This window comes from Halichondria panicea, chromosome 15, assembly GCF_963675165.1.
Source record: "Halichondria panicea chromosome 15, odHalPani1.1, whole genome shotgun sequence".
Classification (NCBI taxonomy): Eukaryota; Metazoa; Porifera; class Demospongiae; order Suberitida; family Halichondriidae; genus Halichondria; species Halichondria panicea.
In genome coordinates, this window is record NC_087391.1 from 1,190,708 (window position 1) to 1,207,620 (window position 16,913).

At 39.4% G+C, this 16,913-nt stretch overlaps 1 protein-coding gene across 1 annotated transcript in view; it reads right to left on the reverse strand.

Annotated features, from left to right (window-relative positions):
• LOC135349219 (KICSTOR complex protein kaptin-like) overlaps nt 1-16,913 on the reverse strand; it is a 30,382-nt gene that overhangs the window by 2,206 nt on the left and 11,263 nt on the right. The window contains exon 4 of the mRNA XM_064547722.1: nt 133-247. Coding sequence (XP_064403792.1) covers nt 133-247 — 115 coding nt within the window. The remainder of the gene's footprint in view (nt 1-132; nt 248-16,913) is intronic.

The window sequence follows — 16,913 nt, forward strand, 5'->3', positions numbered from 1 at the left end:
ACATGCAGTGAATCAATGTATCTCATCTGTGTGTGTTAAACAAACAAAAATATCGTAAACTTTTCATGGACAGATTACATCAGTATTGTGACTTTTAATGGAATTACACACCGTATAAATAGATACTCTAACCTGATCCCGAGCTTCTCCGTCGTTCTCAGCAAGTCTTGCTTCTCTGTACAAGTGCACTGTGAGGTCGTCTCCCGGCAACAAGAATACATTCTCCCAGCCCCCATCCATCAATATCCTGCATGCAGACATGGAAAAATGATATTTAACTTGTGCGAAATAATGTTAAACAAGGAAGTGAACAAGGAGCATTATAACCCTGGTCCATTTCAGCTGATTAGGAGTTACACGATGAATTCGAATGACAAATAGGAGTAAATGACAACTAGTACTGAAAATAGCAAGAATGTATAATTTACACTTTAATAATGACAAACATAAATCAAGAATCAATGTAGAACTAAAAAATGGATTCTCTGAACTATATAGTGACTACAATGGCAGTGCCATTCAAGAGTTTCCGTACTGCATGGCAACCACTCATATAGCTATTGACATTATCATCCACTTTGCAGTAATGCTCCCATCAACTCTATTCTGGAATCTCACTGTCTTCACAGCCCTGATCAAGAGCAAACTCAGCAACAAGCCTCTAACAGTGCTCTACAGTTCCTTGCTATTGGTGCTTTGTATGGACAAGATTGCTCAAGCTATTGCAACGGCAACCATTTCACCAGACATTCTCAGATTTTGTATATGTGACATAACGAGTTCATTCTCTATTCTTTCACTACATTCTCCACTGCTTTTCTGTACTGCTAATCACTTGCCAGAGGGAAGAAACAATGGAACATGCAGCTATGGAAGGATCATCCCTAGCTTGCATCGGAATATGTGAATATTTTAGCTGGAATGTTCTGGTATGTATAGTGATATTTCTTCAGCAAATCCTTCTGCCAGCGTCACCAAATCCTTGCCAGCCGTACAGATAGTATAATATAGAATAGTATAAATCAGAGTTGGAAGCCGAAAACATAAACTTTGGCATTCTCTTAGGCATCTATTTATGTCTACACTGATGCCCAGTTCTATCATGGTCATAGTAACGTCAGTTTGGTCTGTGCAGCTATTTAAGAAAATGTCTATCCAGCAAAAAATCCAAGACTACAATACCTTGAACAAAAAACTTCTCTTTATGCCCATTTTGATGATGATTCTAATCGTATGCAATGGAGTAATTGGTTTTCTGATGGGCATTGCAATTTCAGAAGTGATGAAGCTAGCGGGAGTGGAAGATTACCTTGGAAACTGGGCCTATTTTGGCGATAGCATGTCTAATGTTTTTATCAGCTGTCTACATGGAGGTCCTATCCAATCGCACTGCTCTATTTCAACACCAAGCTAAAAAAAAACTGGACGAGATATTTGCTAGAAGGTCAAACAGAGTGGACCCAGAAATCGTCACAGTGCATGCAATGAGGATATTTTAACACTATATAATTATAGTATAGTATATTGATGGAAACTAACTGATTGTATATACCGTATAGCGGGTAATTTTCGGGGGACAAAATATTCGTGGTTCAGCAATATTGAGACATTTCGTGGGTAATATTTTCGTGCTTGGAGCTTGCACTGCAGGTAAAGGTAGGCAAGGTCGCTTCATTCGTAGGTAAAATATTCGTGGTCAGACCTCCAACAACGAAAACCACGAATATTTGCCCCACGAAAATTACACGCTATACGGACACAACAGACACAGCAATAGTCATGCAGGTGTCATGCATGCTGTAAAGTAGACATAATTTGTTGTTATTGTTCAGCATTTAATTAAGGTATAACGTCATATAGGTATGAAATTTAACTTGGTGATAATTACATCTGAAATTCATCAGTTAATGATGAATACTTTGGAGTATTTAAGACAACTACCATACTGAGAATGTAACGATCAAACATAAATCAAGAATCAAAGGAGGCTCAAGAAAATGAATTCTCTATATGACAGACATAATGGAAACCACTCATAGCTATCGAGATTTTCATTCAGTTTGCAGTACTATATACTCCCATCAACTCTATTCTGGAATCTCACTGTCTTCACAGCCCTGATCAAGAGCAAACTCAGCAACAATTAAGCCTCTAACAGTTCCTCTCTAACAGTTCCTTGCTATTGATGCTTATAGTAGGTAGACAAAATTCTTGCAGCTATAATTATTATGACGGCAACCATGCAGACATGCTCAGTTTTTGCATATGTGACATTCTTTTCTATTTTCTTTCACTGTATTCTCCACTCCTTTTTCTGTACTGATCACTTGCCAGAGCTTGCTACAGCTACAAATCATCCGAGGGAAAAAACAATGGAACAGCTACGGAGCTAGTCCTCCCTTGCATAGGATCTTGCTGGAATGTTCTGCAATGTTCTGCAGCAAATTCTCTTCCATGCAGCCAGTGGCGTAGCCAGGATTTTGGGAAGGGCAGCGCTCAGTCACTTTTCCTCAGCAGTCAGCATGCGCATTAGATGGCCCTGCCCACATTTCCATTCAATGACATCATTCTAGTATAACAGTACAGTGCAGAATCATGGACAGATCGTGGTAATTCAAGCTGAGTTGGAGTTGATAAAGCACAAAAGGGGGGGGCTCTAGCCCCTCAGCCCCCCCTCTGCCTACGCCACTGACAGCCGTTATGCATACAAAATAGTACGGAAGCCGAAAACGGAATACCTTTAGGCATCTATATTTTTGCTCTTGCCACTGCTTCCCATTGTCATGGTAACGTCAGTTTGGTCTGTACAGCTATTGAAGAAAATGTCTATCCAGCAAAAAATCCAAGTTAAAAACTTCTACTTATGCCCATTTTGATAGTGATACTAATCGTATGCAATGGAGTAATTGGTTATCGTAGAGCGGGTAATTTTCATGGGGTAAATATTCGTTATTTTCGTGGGAAAGCTGACTTCCACGACACGAAAACGTAGGCGTGGCCTACTGGAACGCTGCAATGCAGTGCAGGAAATGAAGTCAAACGAAATTTTTACTCACGAAAATCACTTTTTTGGAGTTGAACACATTTTTTACACCACCAAAATTATACCACCAAAATTATCTAATAGGCGTAACATTTTGGAAAGTGTTAAAGCTATAGTGGAAGTTGACATTACCTTAGACAGTTGCTTATTTCGCATTCAGTAATCAGTACCGTATAGCGGGTAATTTTCGTGGGGTAAAATATTCGTTATTTTCGTGGGCAAGCTGACCTACGAAATTTTAACGTAGGCGTGGCTTACCGGAACGTAGGAATGCATGCAGGCAGGCAACGAGACTAAACGAAATTTTTACTCACGAAAACCACCGTTTTTCGAGTTGAACGAAATTTTTACCCCACGAAAATGACCCGCTATGCGGTATAATTATGATAGAGAGTCACTTTTGGTAATCAGTATGTCATTGCTGTCTACATGCATGCATGAGTGCCCTATCCAATCACACTGCTCTATTACCTAAAACTGGAGAAAATATCATGCATGGACTCAGACATCATCACAGTGCAACAAGGAAACTTTAATAAGATGACTAATTGTAAGATGCATTATATTACTTCTGATTGTAAGTCAGTAAGATGTATATGGACAACACACACAGCTATATAGTCAGGTGTTATAAGCTCAGTCAGTAAAGCCAGAGGTATAGCATAACCCATAACTTGTTCTATGACTATAGCTGTTCAGTTCAGTATCTATGCCAATAGTAACGTGAGCAAGAACCTTAGATAATTCTTAACTTGGTGATAATTACATCTGATTCAGGAGTAAACGACAACTATACTGTACTGAAAATAGCAAGAATGTATCGAATCACTTGCACGGTTGGAGAAAAACCTCAAGGGTTCAGGAAAATGGATTCTCTAAACTACAGTGACTACAATGGCAGTGCCATTCAAGAGTTTCCGTACTGGCAACCACTCATAGCTATGGACATTATCATCCACTTTGCAGTAATGCTGCCATCAACTCTATTCTGGAATCTCACTGTCTTCACAGCCCTGATCAAGAGCAAACTCAGCAACAAGCCTCTAACAGTGCTCTACAGTTCTTTGCTATTAGTACTTTGTATGGAGAAGATTGCTCAAGCTATATATTCGGCAGCCATTTCACCAGACATGCTCAGATTTTGCATATGTGACATTCTAACGGGTTCCATTCTCTTTTCTTTCACTGCATTCTCTACTCCTTTTTCTGTACTGACAATCACTTGCCAAAGTTTGCTACAGCTACAAATCATCAGAGGGAAGAAACAATGGAACAGCTACGGAAGGATTATCCCTTGCATCGGAATAAGCGTTCTAGCTGGAATGTTTTGGAATGTAGTGGTACTTCTTCAGCAAATCCTTCTGCCAGCGTCATCCAATCCTTGCCAGCCATTATGCGTACAGAATAGTACGTCAATCCTGGAAGTCGAAAATATAAGCATAGGCATATATTTCGTGTTTACACTGCTTCCCACTTCTATCATTGTCATAGTAACGTCAGTTTGGTCTGCACAGATATTTAAGAAAATGTCTATCCAGCAAAAAATCCAAGACTACAACAATAGTTTGAACAAAAAACTTATATTTATGCCCATTTTGATGGTGTTTCTAATCCTATGCAATGGAGTAATTGGTTATCTGATGGGTGTAGCAATTTCAGAAGTGATAAAGCTAGCTGGAGTGGAAGATTACCTTGGAAACTGGGCCTATTTCGCATGCCGAATGTCATATGGTATTATCAATTGTCTACATGGAGTGTCCTATCCAATCACACTGCTCTATTTCAACACCAAGCTAAGAAAAAACTGTAAAAAAATTTTTACCAGAATATCAAACAGAGTGGACCCTGAAACAGTGCAATAAAGACATTTTTACAATTAACTAATAGTAGTTATAGTATATAATTATTGTAATTCCAAGACTACAATACTTTGAACAATAAAAGTGTTTTTATGGGGGCACTATAAATAGTGGTCAAGGGTAGCAGAAAGGCCGAGGTACTTGGGGGTTAATGTGTCAGGTGATTGACTGCGCATGTACGGTTGCCAACTATGTGCAGTATTAGTATCTTGGTAGAGAAGTGGATCTCTGGAAGCAGTTTTTTCCCCCGCCCTCCTCTCTTTGCCTGTTTCCGGGGGGCCGGTTTTTCGGCCTCCCTAGTTTCACACCACGAGCTCGGGCTGGGGGCACAGCGTGCTCGGTTAAGGGGGTTCACCTATCGGTAATTCATAGGGAGGCGCAGATTATAAGGGACCCGTTCGGGGGTGCTCTCCTTAGCCAGGGCACCCATTCCGTTTGGGTGGTGGCTTTCAGACTTATTGTTTAGGGCCTATATAAATTATTGGTTTATGGTAGGTTGTCATCGTTGCTTTCCTCAGCCCTTTGGTTAGACATTAACTTCTATTTATGCCCATTTTGATAGCGATTCGAATCGTATGCATTGGGCTATATTGGTTATCTGCTAATCATAAGCGTAGTAATTTCCGTTTCCAAGGTAATCACCTTGGAAACTGGGCCTACTTCGCATGCAGGATGTCAAATACTGTTATCAGCTGTCTACACATAGAGTGTCTATCCAATCATACTGCTCTGTTTCAACACCAGCTAAGGAAACAATACCTTACTAGAAAGTAAAAACAGAGTGGACTTAGAAATCATCATGCACAGTGCAATAAGTATAATGGAAACTGATTGTATGTCACGTTTGGACTGCAGACACATGTAGCTATATATAACCATACAGGTGCCATAAGCTCAGTAAAGCCTATGTATATATTATATATATACATACAGTTTTCGGTATCTGTATGCCATGCCAGGGTAATTTGAGCAAAACCTTCTAAGGTTTTGCAATTCTCACGAATAATGCCTTTAGCAAAATTTAATTAATGCTTAAGTACATACTTGTTAAAACAGGAAGTGAACAAGGAGCACAGTCGTGGTCCATTTCAGCTGATTAGGGTTAACGATGAATAGGAGCAAACGACAACTACCGTACTGAAAATAGCTAGAATGTAACGAATCACACGGTTGTATTTAATAAGAGACAAACGAAAATCGAGAATCAAATCAAGGGCTCAAGAAAATGGATTCTCAGAACTACAGTGACTACAATGGCAGTGCCATTCAAGAGTTTCCGTATACTGGCAACCACTCATATAGCTATTGACATTATTATCCACTTTGCAGATCAACCTTATTCTGGAATCTCACTGTCTTCACAGCCCTGATCAAGAGCAAACTCAGCAACAAGCCTCTAACAGTGCTCTACAGTTCCTTGCTATTGGTGCTTTGTATGGACAAAATTGCTGAAGCTATTTATACAGCAACCATTTCACCAGACATGCTTAAATTTTGCATGTGTGACATTCTATTGAATTTAATTCTCTTTTCTTTCACTGCATTCTCCACTCCTTTTTCTGTACTGATAATCACTTGCCAGAGCTTGCTACAACTACAAATCATCAGAGGGAAGAAGCAATGGAACAACTACGGAAGGATCATCCCTTGCATCGGAATGAGTGTTCTAGCTGGAATATTCTGGAATGTAGTCATACTTCTTCAGGAAATAATTCTGCCAGCATCATCAAATCCATGCCAGCCATTATGCACACAGAATAGTACGTCACTCGTGGAAGTCGAAAATATAACCATAGGCATATATTTCGTGTTTACACTGCTTCCCACTTCTATCATTGTCATAGTAACGTCAGTTTGGTCGGTACAGCTATTTAAGAAAATGTCTATCCAGCAAAAAATCCAAGACTACAATACCTTGAACAAAAAACTTCTATTTATGCCCATTTTGATGGTGATTCTAATCGTATGCAATGGAGTAATTGGTTTTTTGATAGGCGTAGCAATTTCAGAAGTGATAAAGCTAGCGGGAGTGGAAGATTACCTTGGAAACTGGGCATATTTCGTAAACAGGATGTCATTTGGTTTTATCAACTGTCTACATGGAGTGTCCTATCCAATCACACTGCTCTATTTCAACACCAAGCTAAGAAAAAACTGGAAGAAATATTTTAATAGAAGATCAAACAGAGTGGACTCAGAAACAGTGCAATAAAGACATTTTTAATAGTAGTTAAAGATGTATAAACAGCAGATACAGCTAGTCAGGTGTCATATAAAGCTCATGCAGTGAAAGTATCTATGGTGACATGCGCAAGAACCGTATCTAATTAACATAACAATTTCAAAATTCAGTCAATGCTCTAATTATGTAAAGTACGTATTTGTAGAGAATGTTAAACATGGTCATTTCAGCTGAATAGGAGTAAACGATGAATGAAAACTATATATACCATACTGAAAATAGCAAGATTGTACAACGAGGAAAATATAAATCTCAAATCAAGGGCTCAAGAAAATGGATTCTCTGAACTATATATGCAGTGCCTACAATGGTAGTACCATTCAAGAGTTTCCATACTAGCAACCACTTATAGCTATTGAGATTATATCCACTTTGCAGTACTACTCCCATCAATTCTATTCTGGAATCTCACAGTCTTCACAGCCCTGATCAAGAGCAAACTCAGCAACAAGCCTCTAACAGTGCTCTACAGTTCCTTGCTATTGGTGCTTTGTGTGGACAAGATCATTCAAACTACCGGTATTGCAACGGCAATTACCATTTCATCAGACATGCACAAATTATTTTGCATATGTGTGATTCTGAAGAATTCCATTCTCTTTTTTTTCACAGCATTCTCCACTGCTTTTTCAGTACTGATAATCACTTGCCAGAGCTTGCTACAGCTACAAATCATCAGAGGGAAGAAATAATGGAACAGCTACGGAAGGAACATCCCTTGCATCGGAGTAAGAATTTTATGGAATGTTCTGGTATGTATATAGTGATATTCTTCAGGACATCCTTCTGCCAGCGTCATCAAATCCATGTCAGCCGTTATGCATACAGAATGGTACATCAGTGTAGGAAACAGAAAACATGTGTCTACACTGATTCCAGTTCTACAATGGTCATAGTGGTCTGTAAAGCTAATTTAATAAAATGTCTATCCAGCAAAAAAATCCAAAAGCACAATACCCTTGAACAAGAAACTTCTGATTATGCCCATTTTGATGGTGATTCTAATCGTATGCAATGGACTAATTGGTTATCTGATAGGCGTAGCAATTTCAGAAGTGATAAAGCTAGCAGGAGTTGAAGATTACCTTGGAAACTGGGCCTATTTCGCACGCTGAATGTCATATGGTATTATCAGCTGTCTACATGGAGTGTCCTATCCAATCACACTGCTCTATTTCAACACCAAACTAAGAAAAAACTGGAAAAAATATTTTACTAACGGAGTGGACCCTGAAACAGTGCAATAAACTAATAGTAGTGTATAGTATGTTATAGTTATAACACGGGCACAAGGGATATATTCCATGCAGCCTGAGTGCACGTGTAATAACTAGTTTATATCCCGAGGGCATAGCAACATAACACTGTCTTAGTAACACAATATAAACTGCACAAAAAGATGACAAAGACAAGTCTAGACACAGCTCCATCTCTTCTCTCTCCTAGACGCCAGTATATGCAGCGTATAAGATTGGCATGACGACGAATGGCTTGACACAAAATTGTTGAAGTTCCAACGCTGAAACCACTGCAAAACAGCCCCACCCCATTTCTGGTGCTGCAAAACAGCCCCACCCCGCTACTGCTGCAAAGAAACAGCCCCACCCCATTTACTGCTGCGAAGAAACAGCCCCACCCCACTTATACTACTCATCAGTGTAACTGCTGCTCGAACAGCCCCCTCCACTATCCTCGGCATCACAACCAAGCCAAAGAATTAAGCTCGCCTCTACACTGCTGCAAAACAGCTCAAGCCCCCTGCAAAAAGAGCCGCTTCTAGTGCTATGGTGAAGCCAGAATTGACTGTGCATCAAGAAGTGGAGGACTAGGTCTAGGAACACAGAATCTTCACAAAATGAGCCTGGGACGATTTTAAAACCTGCATGGTTGCAAAGAAGAAACTCCAGCAGTGCTGAACATTCCTGCATGCGATTGGCTGGACTTACTTTGATACTTGTTATTTCTCATGATACAATATTTAATTTAATTATGCCAGAGGGGCGTTTTGTGGTTAGTGCAATAATTATGACTTTGCGGTCAGTGCAATATGACTTTCAGCAGTGCATTATGCTGCATATTACACTTGGCAACACGTAGCAACGGGATATAAATATTATTGTAATTCCAAGACCACAATACTTTGAACAATAAAAGCGTTTTATGGGGGCACTATAAATAGTGGTCAAGGGCAGCAGAAAGGCCGAGGTACTTGGGGGTTAATGTGTCAGGTGATTGACTGCGCATGTACGGTTGCCAACCATGTGCAGTATTAGTATCTTGGTAGAGAAGTGGATCTCTGGAAGCAGTTTTTTTCCTCCGCCCTCCTCTCTTTGCCTGTTTCCGGGGGGGCTGGTTTTTCGGCCTCCCTAGTTTCACACCACGAGCTCGGGCTGGGGGTACAGCGTGCTTGGTTAAGGGGGTTCACCTTTCAGTAATTCATAGGGAGGCGCAGATTCTAAGGGACCCGCTCGGGGGTGCTCTCCTTAGCCAGGGCACCCATTCCGTTTGGGTGGTGGCTTTCAGACTTATTGTTCAGGGCCTATTTAAATTGTTGGTTTATGGTAGGTTGTCACCGTTGCTTCCCTCTGCCCTTTGGTTAGACATTAACTTCTATTTATGCCCGTTTTGATGGTGATTCGAATCGTATGCATTGGGCTAATTGGTTATCTGCTAATCATAAGCGTAGTAATTTCAGACTAGCGGGAGTGGAAGATTACCTTGGAAACTGGGCCTACTTCGCATGCAGGATGTCAAATACTGTTATCAGCTGTCTACACATAGAGTGTCCTATCCAATCACACTGCTCTGTTTCAACACCAAGCTAAGGAAACAATACCTTACTAGAAAGTCAAACAGAGTGGACTTAGAAATCATCATGCACAGTGCAATAAGTATAATGGAAACTAAATAACTGATTGTATGACACGTTTGAACTGCAGACACATGTAGCTATATATAACCATACAGGTGCCATAAGCTCAGTAAAGCCTATACATACAGTTTTCGATATCTGTATGCCATGCCAGGGTAATTTGAGCAAAACCTTCTAAGGTTTTGCAATTCTCACGAATAATGCCTTTAGCAAAATTTAATTAATGCTTAAGTACATACTTGTTAAAACAGGAAGTGAACAAGGAGCACAGTCGTGGTCCATTTCAGCTGATTAGGGTTAACGATGAATAGGAGCAAACGACAACTACCGTACTGAAAATAGCTAGAATGTAACGAATCACACGGTTGTATTTAATAAGAGACAAACGTAAATCGAGAATCAAATCAAGGGCTCAAGAAAATGGATTCTCAGAACTACAGTGACTACAATGGCAGTGCCATTCAAGAGTTTCCGTACTGGCAACCACTCATAGCTATTGACATTATTATCCACTTTGCAGTACTACTCCCATTAACTCTATTCTGGAATCTCACTGTCTTCACAGCCCTGATCAAGAGCAAACTCGGAAACAAGCCTCTAACAGTGCTCTACAGTTCCTTGTTATTGGTGCTTTGTATGGACAAGATTGCTGAAGCTATTTATACAGCAACCATTTCACCAGACATGCTGAAATTTTGCATATGTGACATTCTAAAAAATTCCATTCTCTTTTCTTTCACTGCATTCTCCATTCCTTTTTCTGTACTGATAATCACTTGCCAGAGCTTCCTACAACTACAAATCATCAAAGGGAAGAAGCAATGGAACAACTACGGAAGGATCATCCCTTGCATCGGAATGAGTGTTCTAGCTGGAATATTCTGGAATGTAGTCATACTTCTTCAGCAAATAATTCTGCCAGCATCATCAAATCCATGCCAGCCGTTATGCATACAGAATAGTACGTCACTCATGGAAGTCGAAAATATAACCATAGGCATATATTTCGTGTTTACACTGCTTCCCACTTCTATCATGGTCATAGTAACGTCAATTTTGTCTGTAAAGCTATTTAAGAAAATGTCTATCCAGCAAAAAATCCAAGACTACAATACCTTGAACAAAAAACTTCTATTTATGCCCATTTTGATGGTGATTCTAATCGTATGCAATGGAGTAATTGGTTTTCTGATAGGCGTAGCAATTTCAGAAGTGATAAAGCTAGCGGGAGTGGAAGATTACCTTGGAAACTGGGCCTATTTCGTAAACAGGATGTCATTTGGTTTTATTAACTGTCTACATGGAGTGTCCTATCCAATCACACTGCTCTATTTCAACACCAAGCTAAGAAAAAACTGGAAGAAATATTTTAATAGAAGATCGAACAGAGTGGACTCAGAAACAGTGCAATAAAGACATTTTTAATAGTAGTTAAAGATGTATAAACAGCAGATACAGCTAGTCAGGTGTCATATAAAGCTCATGCAGTGAAAGTATCTATGGTGACATGCGCAAGAACCGTATCTAATTAACATAACAATTTCAAAATTCAGTCAATGCTCTAATTATGTAAAGTACGCATTTGTAGAGAATGTTAAACATGGTTATTTCAGCTGAATAGGAGTAAACGATGAATGACAACTATATACCATACTGAAAATAGCAAGATTGTATAACAAGGAAAATGTAAATATAAAATCAAGGGCTCAAGAAAATGGATTCTCTGAACTATATATGCAGTGCCTACAATGGTAGTACCATTCAAGAGTTTCCATACTAGCAACCACTTATAGCTATTGAGATTATATCCACTTTGCAGTTACTCCCATCAATTCTATTCTGGAATCTCACAGTCTTCACAGCCCTGATCAAGAGCAAACTCAGCAACAAGCCTCTAACAGTGCTCTACAGTTCCTTGCTATTGGTGCTTTGTATGGACAAGATCATTCAAACTACCGGTATTGCAACGGCAATTACCATTTCACCAGACATGCACAAATTATTTTGCATATGTGACATTCTGAAGAATTTCATTCTCTTTTTTTTCACAGCATTCTCCACTGCTTTTTCAGTACTGATAATCACTTGCCAGAGCTTGCTACAACTACAAATCATCAGAGGGAAAAAACAATGGAACAGCTACGGAAGGATCATCCCTTGCATCGGAGTAAGAATTTTATGGATTGTTCTGGTATGTATATAGTGATATTCTTCAGGACATCTTTCTGCCAGCGTCATCAAATCCATGTCAGCCGTTATGCATACAGAATGGTACATCAGTGTAGGAAACAGAAAACATGTGTCTACACTGATTCCAATTCTACAATGGTCATAGTGGTCTGTAAAGCTAATTTAAGAAAATGTCTATATCCAGCAAAAAAATCCAAAAGCACAATACCCTTGAACAAGAAACTTCTATTCATGCCCATTTTGATGGTGATTCGTATGCAATGGACTAATTGGTTATCTGATACGTAGGCGTAGCAATTTCAGAAGGGATAAAGCTAGCAGGAGTGGAAGATTACCTTGGAAACTGGGCCTATATTTCGTATACAGAGGATGTCAATCAACTGTCTACATGGAGTGTCCTATCCAATCACACTGCTCTATTTCAACACCAAGCTAAGAAAAAACTGGACGAAATATTTTACTAGAAGATCAAACAGAGTGGACTCAGAAATTATCACAGTATAAAAAAGGACATATAGATCTAGTAGTATGATTTATTATATAGATGGAAAAATTATTTGCGTAAATCAGTAAGATGTTTGGACAACAGACACAGCTAGTCGCGCATGCATGTGTCACAACGTTTTGTTTGTATCTATTCCATGGTAACATAAGCAAACGAAAAATAAACTATATATAGGTGAGAATTGCATGTGTAACTAAAAATTTACGGAAAGGAGTCAACTCCCCCGCAAAATGTTTAACCGGAAACCACACCCACTTAAAGGCAGGTAAATGGCAGTATAACTGCTATTTACCTGCTTTTCTTCTTCATCAACAAGACAGTGATAGAGCTCATATTCTATATACTTAGTTGGCTAGTTATCCAGCTATAGCGAGGTGAGTCACATGGCATTTGAAGTTTGATATATATAGTGCTGAAGGCAAGGGCCTCCTCTGCCTCATGCTAGTTACGCCCATGTGTAGCTAACAAGCAGCTAGCGCTTTAGTGCAAGGCTAACTCATAAGTTGAATAGGAAGTTTGTGCGAACAGATGATGCTATGAAAGATTTTGAACAGACTGCAACAGCCTTCACTGTGAGTCAAACTAGCCATAACTCGAGAATGAATTTAGTTTGCTAATCCATGAATCAAGAATGTGGCTAGAAGCCTATATAGAAGCTGTTAGCATTGCAACCGTTGAACAGTTACAGCTGGAACAGACAGACACACACGCACGCACACATGCATGCACACATACACGCATGCACACACACAGTCAGCTTTACCGTATCCCTCGTGCGGCTACGCATCGAGGCATAATAATAGCTTATTATGTGGAGGTTATCCATGCTGTAAACGCAGTGCTATATATATATATATGGCATCCAGGTGACTATAGACTCACATATTACAAACAGACAGACAAACTAGGGCACTGAAGTGCTAACCCTCGGCTGTTGACATAAATCATAAAGATCTATAGAAACCAGAAAAGTGTTATACAATTATATATGATCATCTAAGCAGCAAGTAGCGTACAGGAGCAATTGAAGACTCAGAGGCTGAAACACTTTTGAGATTAGTAGAGCAATGTGCAACTAAAACCTTTAGGCATGAATTATGATAAGTGTCAGAAATTCGATCAGAACTGCTTTAACTACATAGACGTAGAACTTGTTGTAGTTGAAAAATACGAAAATGTCCACCATACGAAAATAACCCGCTATACGGTAACTATAAGTAATATACTAGTTATAGTATACATGTATAGTTGATTGTAAGATGTATGGAGGTAGCCAGACCTTTCATGCCGTGGTACATGGTGTGCGCAGTGAGGTATTATATATACGGTAGTGTATTTGTTGCCTGTCTATCTGATCAGTGAAGTTCACTTCTATAGGCTTCTAGTCAAGATTTTTATTTGTGGATTTGCAAAATAATGCTTCGTTGTCGAGTTATGGCTAATTTTGCATTGCAGATTTTCACCAAAACTTGTCCACAGAGTGTTGCTGTACTCTACTTAGTTAGTAAATAATGTGACAGGCTCTGGGAAAAAGGACATATTGGAGCAGATATTGGTATTGAGCAATAGCGGACTGCAGTGTATAATCTCATAATGATTTTTCTTGGCTTATAGTTATCTACAGTCTTTCTACTACCTCTCTGTAAAATCTGATGCTCTGAATCCAATGCGTTCCACCGAAGCGCTTTGTCTAAGCAGCCACCATTACCTTACTTTTCCCAATTTAGCAATCTTTAAGTGCTCAATACCGCTATTTCAGAACTTTGAGTTTCCAGCGCGCATAACTCAGGCATGAAAATAGGTATATGCAAACTAAGCATATCAATGCATAGGCAATTCTTTGCTCTATCATCTGGTATTTAAATCTCAACAATTGAGCCTGCTCCAATATGGCCTTTTTCCCAGAGCCTGTCACAGTTAGTTAGCTCTGCACAAGAATGCTATATATATAGCTGCAGTTGCATGGTAGCTGTGAGAGTGAGAAAAGAGCTGTAAAGCTGCACTGTTTCATGAGGCAGCCATTAATATATGGACTTTGTGAACTCTTGTCGTCCTTTTTTTTAGCAACAATCATTTTTAGTAACAATTATGCATGGTCGATCATTTCTCACATTCCCTGCATGCAATGTATTCAATTGTACACATGCATCATCATAATTATGTGTGCATTTTAAATGGCTAGATCTTAGTAGCTTTGTGATACGAATCTTTGTGCCTTCCCAGGCATCAGCATCGCTCACACCGTGCTTTTATTTTTACAGTTGATCGAGTATTAATTTGATGATACTGAACATGAGCAAAAATCTTAGACATGACAATGAAAACTAACCACGAGAATATCAAGTGAATGCTTTAATTATCTTTGATTTGTAAGGCTAGATAGTTACACCCTTTAGCAACTACTCATCATAATTATTACCACTTCACTCTAGTATTGTATTTCTAATTGCACGAAAAACAGAAAATTGTAATACTGTAAAATACTGATAAGTGAAATAAACTATCAGTACCATAACGAAGTTCCATAAGTTCCAACAATCATACACTTTGAGTTAACACGGAGCACAGTCATGCATGGTCCATTTCAGCTGATTAGGGTTAAGGATGAATAGGAGCAAACGACAACTACCGTACTGAAAATAGCAAGAATGTAACGAATCACATGGTTGTATTTAATAAGGACTAACGTGACGGCGTCAAAAATCAATAAAAATGGATTCTCTGAACTACAGTGACTACAATGGCAGTGCCATGCAAGAGTTTCCGTACTGGCAACCACTCATAGCTATTGAGATTATCATCAGAGTACTTTAGGTAAATAGCTGTGAGCTGGCTATAAATATGGTGTTTAAATGTACTGGTTAAACGGAGTTAATCAGGGAGACTCCCCATACCCATTGCATAATCCTGCGCATGCGTACCGCTGCATAATAAATAGCCACAGGCACAATTACAGTGCGCTAGTGTGGTTACCGGGGGTGACAAACATTACTTTCGCATTCGCTGCAACTCAAGCAAGCACTGAGAAACGCTTCTGTCTTATCTGAATTCACCCACCCATTTTCCCTCGATCCCTTTGTCCACCTAATTTAATTTGGGTGTGACCTAGCTAAGCATTTGGACTCACGTTGTTATTATAACTATATTCACACAACTTTGGCATTCCTTATCACAAAAAGACGTTATTGACCGACTGAGTTGGCTATAATGCTTAACATGCTAGCAGTGTGATTCTCAGTCAGTCAGGGTAGTGTGACGTTTAACTAGCCTCGAGGCTCAGCCGCTTTAAAATAAGCGTGACTCGAGGCTAGGCTTTTGTGCCTTGCATAATGTTGTATATTTGAGTCTAGTGCTTAGCTTTCCTCCAATATTCTTATATTCTGTCAAGCTTAGCCCTAGAGGGGCAATCAAGCTAAACCAGAATATTTAACAGGATGTAGACCGTAGATTAAAGGCTATATATAGGCTATAGTCACTTTCAATAGTTGTCTTTTAATTGTTGTCAAAGCTTTTCATCGCAATTGTGCGAATCATCAGGACAAAAAATATAGAAATATGTGAGTGACTTTGTAGACAAAAATACATGAACACATGACACCCATGCAGACATCTAAACCAGTTATACTGGTATTTTACTATAGGGCTGCCTAGTCAACGTTGACCTTTAGGCAAGAATTATGATAGATGTCAGCAGAAATGCTTTAACTACATGCATAGATGTAGAACTTGTTGTAATTGAAAAATATGAAAATGTCCACCATACGAAAATAACCCGCTATACGGTACGTAACTAAGTAATACTAGTTATAGTATACATGTTACATAGGGTTTCATCTAGTGGGGGGGGGGGGCTGGGGTGAACCCCCCCCCCCAAAATGCTCATCTTTCCCCCCCCTCAATTTTTGTATAATAATGACACCATCACATTAGTACTGTCTATGATGTGCAATATGTAACTAGATCTACTGTGATGCACTAGCATGTAATATGGGGTGTGGTCAACAAAGGTGGGAGTGGCCAAACATTTGCCGCGTGCGTAAACTTTCCCTCTCAAACTTTTAATCCTAGATTAAACCCTGATGTATAGTATGATTGTAAGATGTATGGAGGTAGCCAGAACTTTTTATGCCTTGGTACATGGTGTGCGCAGTGAGGTATATACATAATATACGGTAGTGTGTTTGTGTGCCTGTCTATCTGAT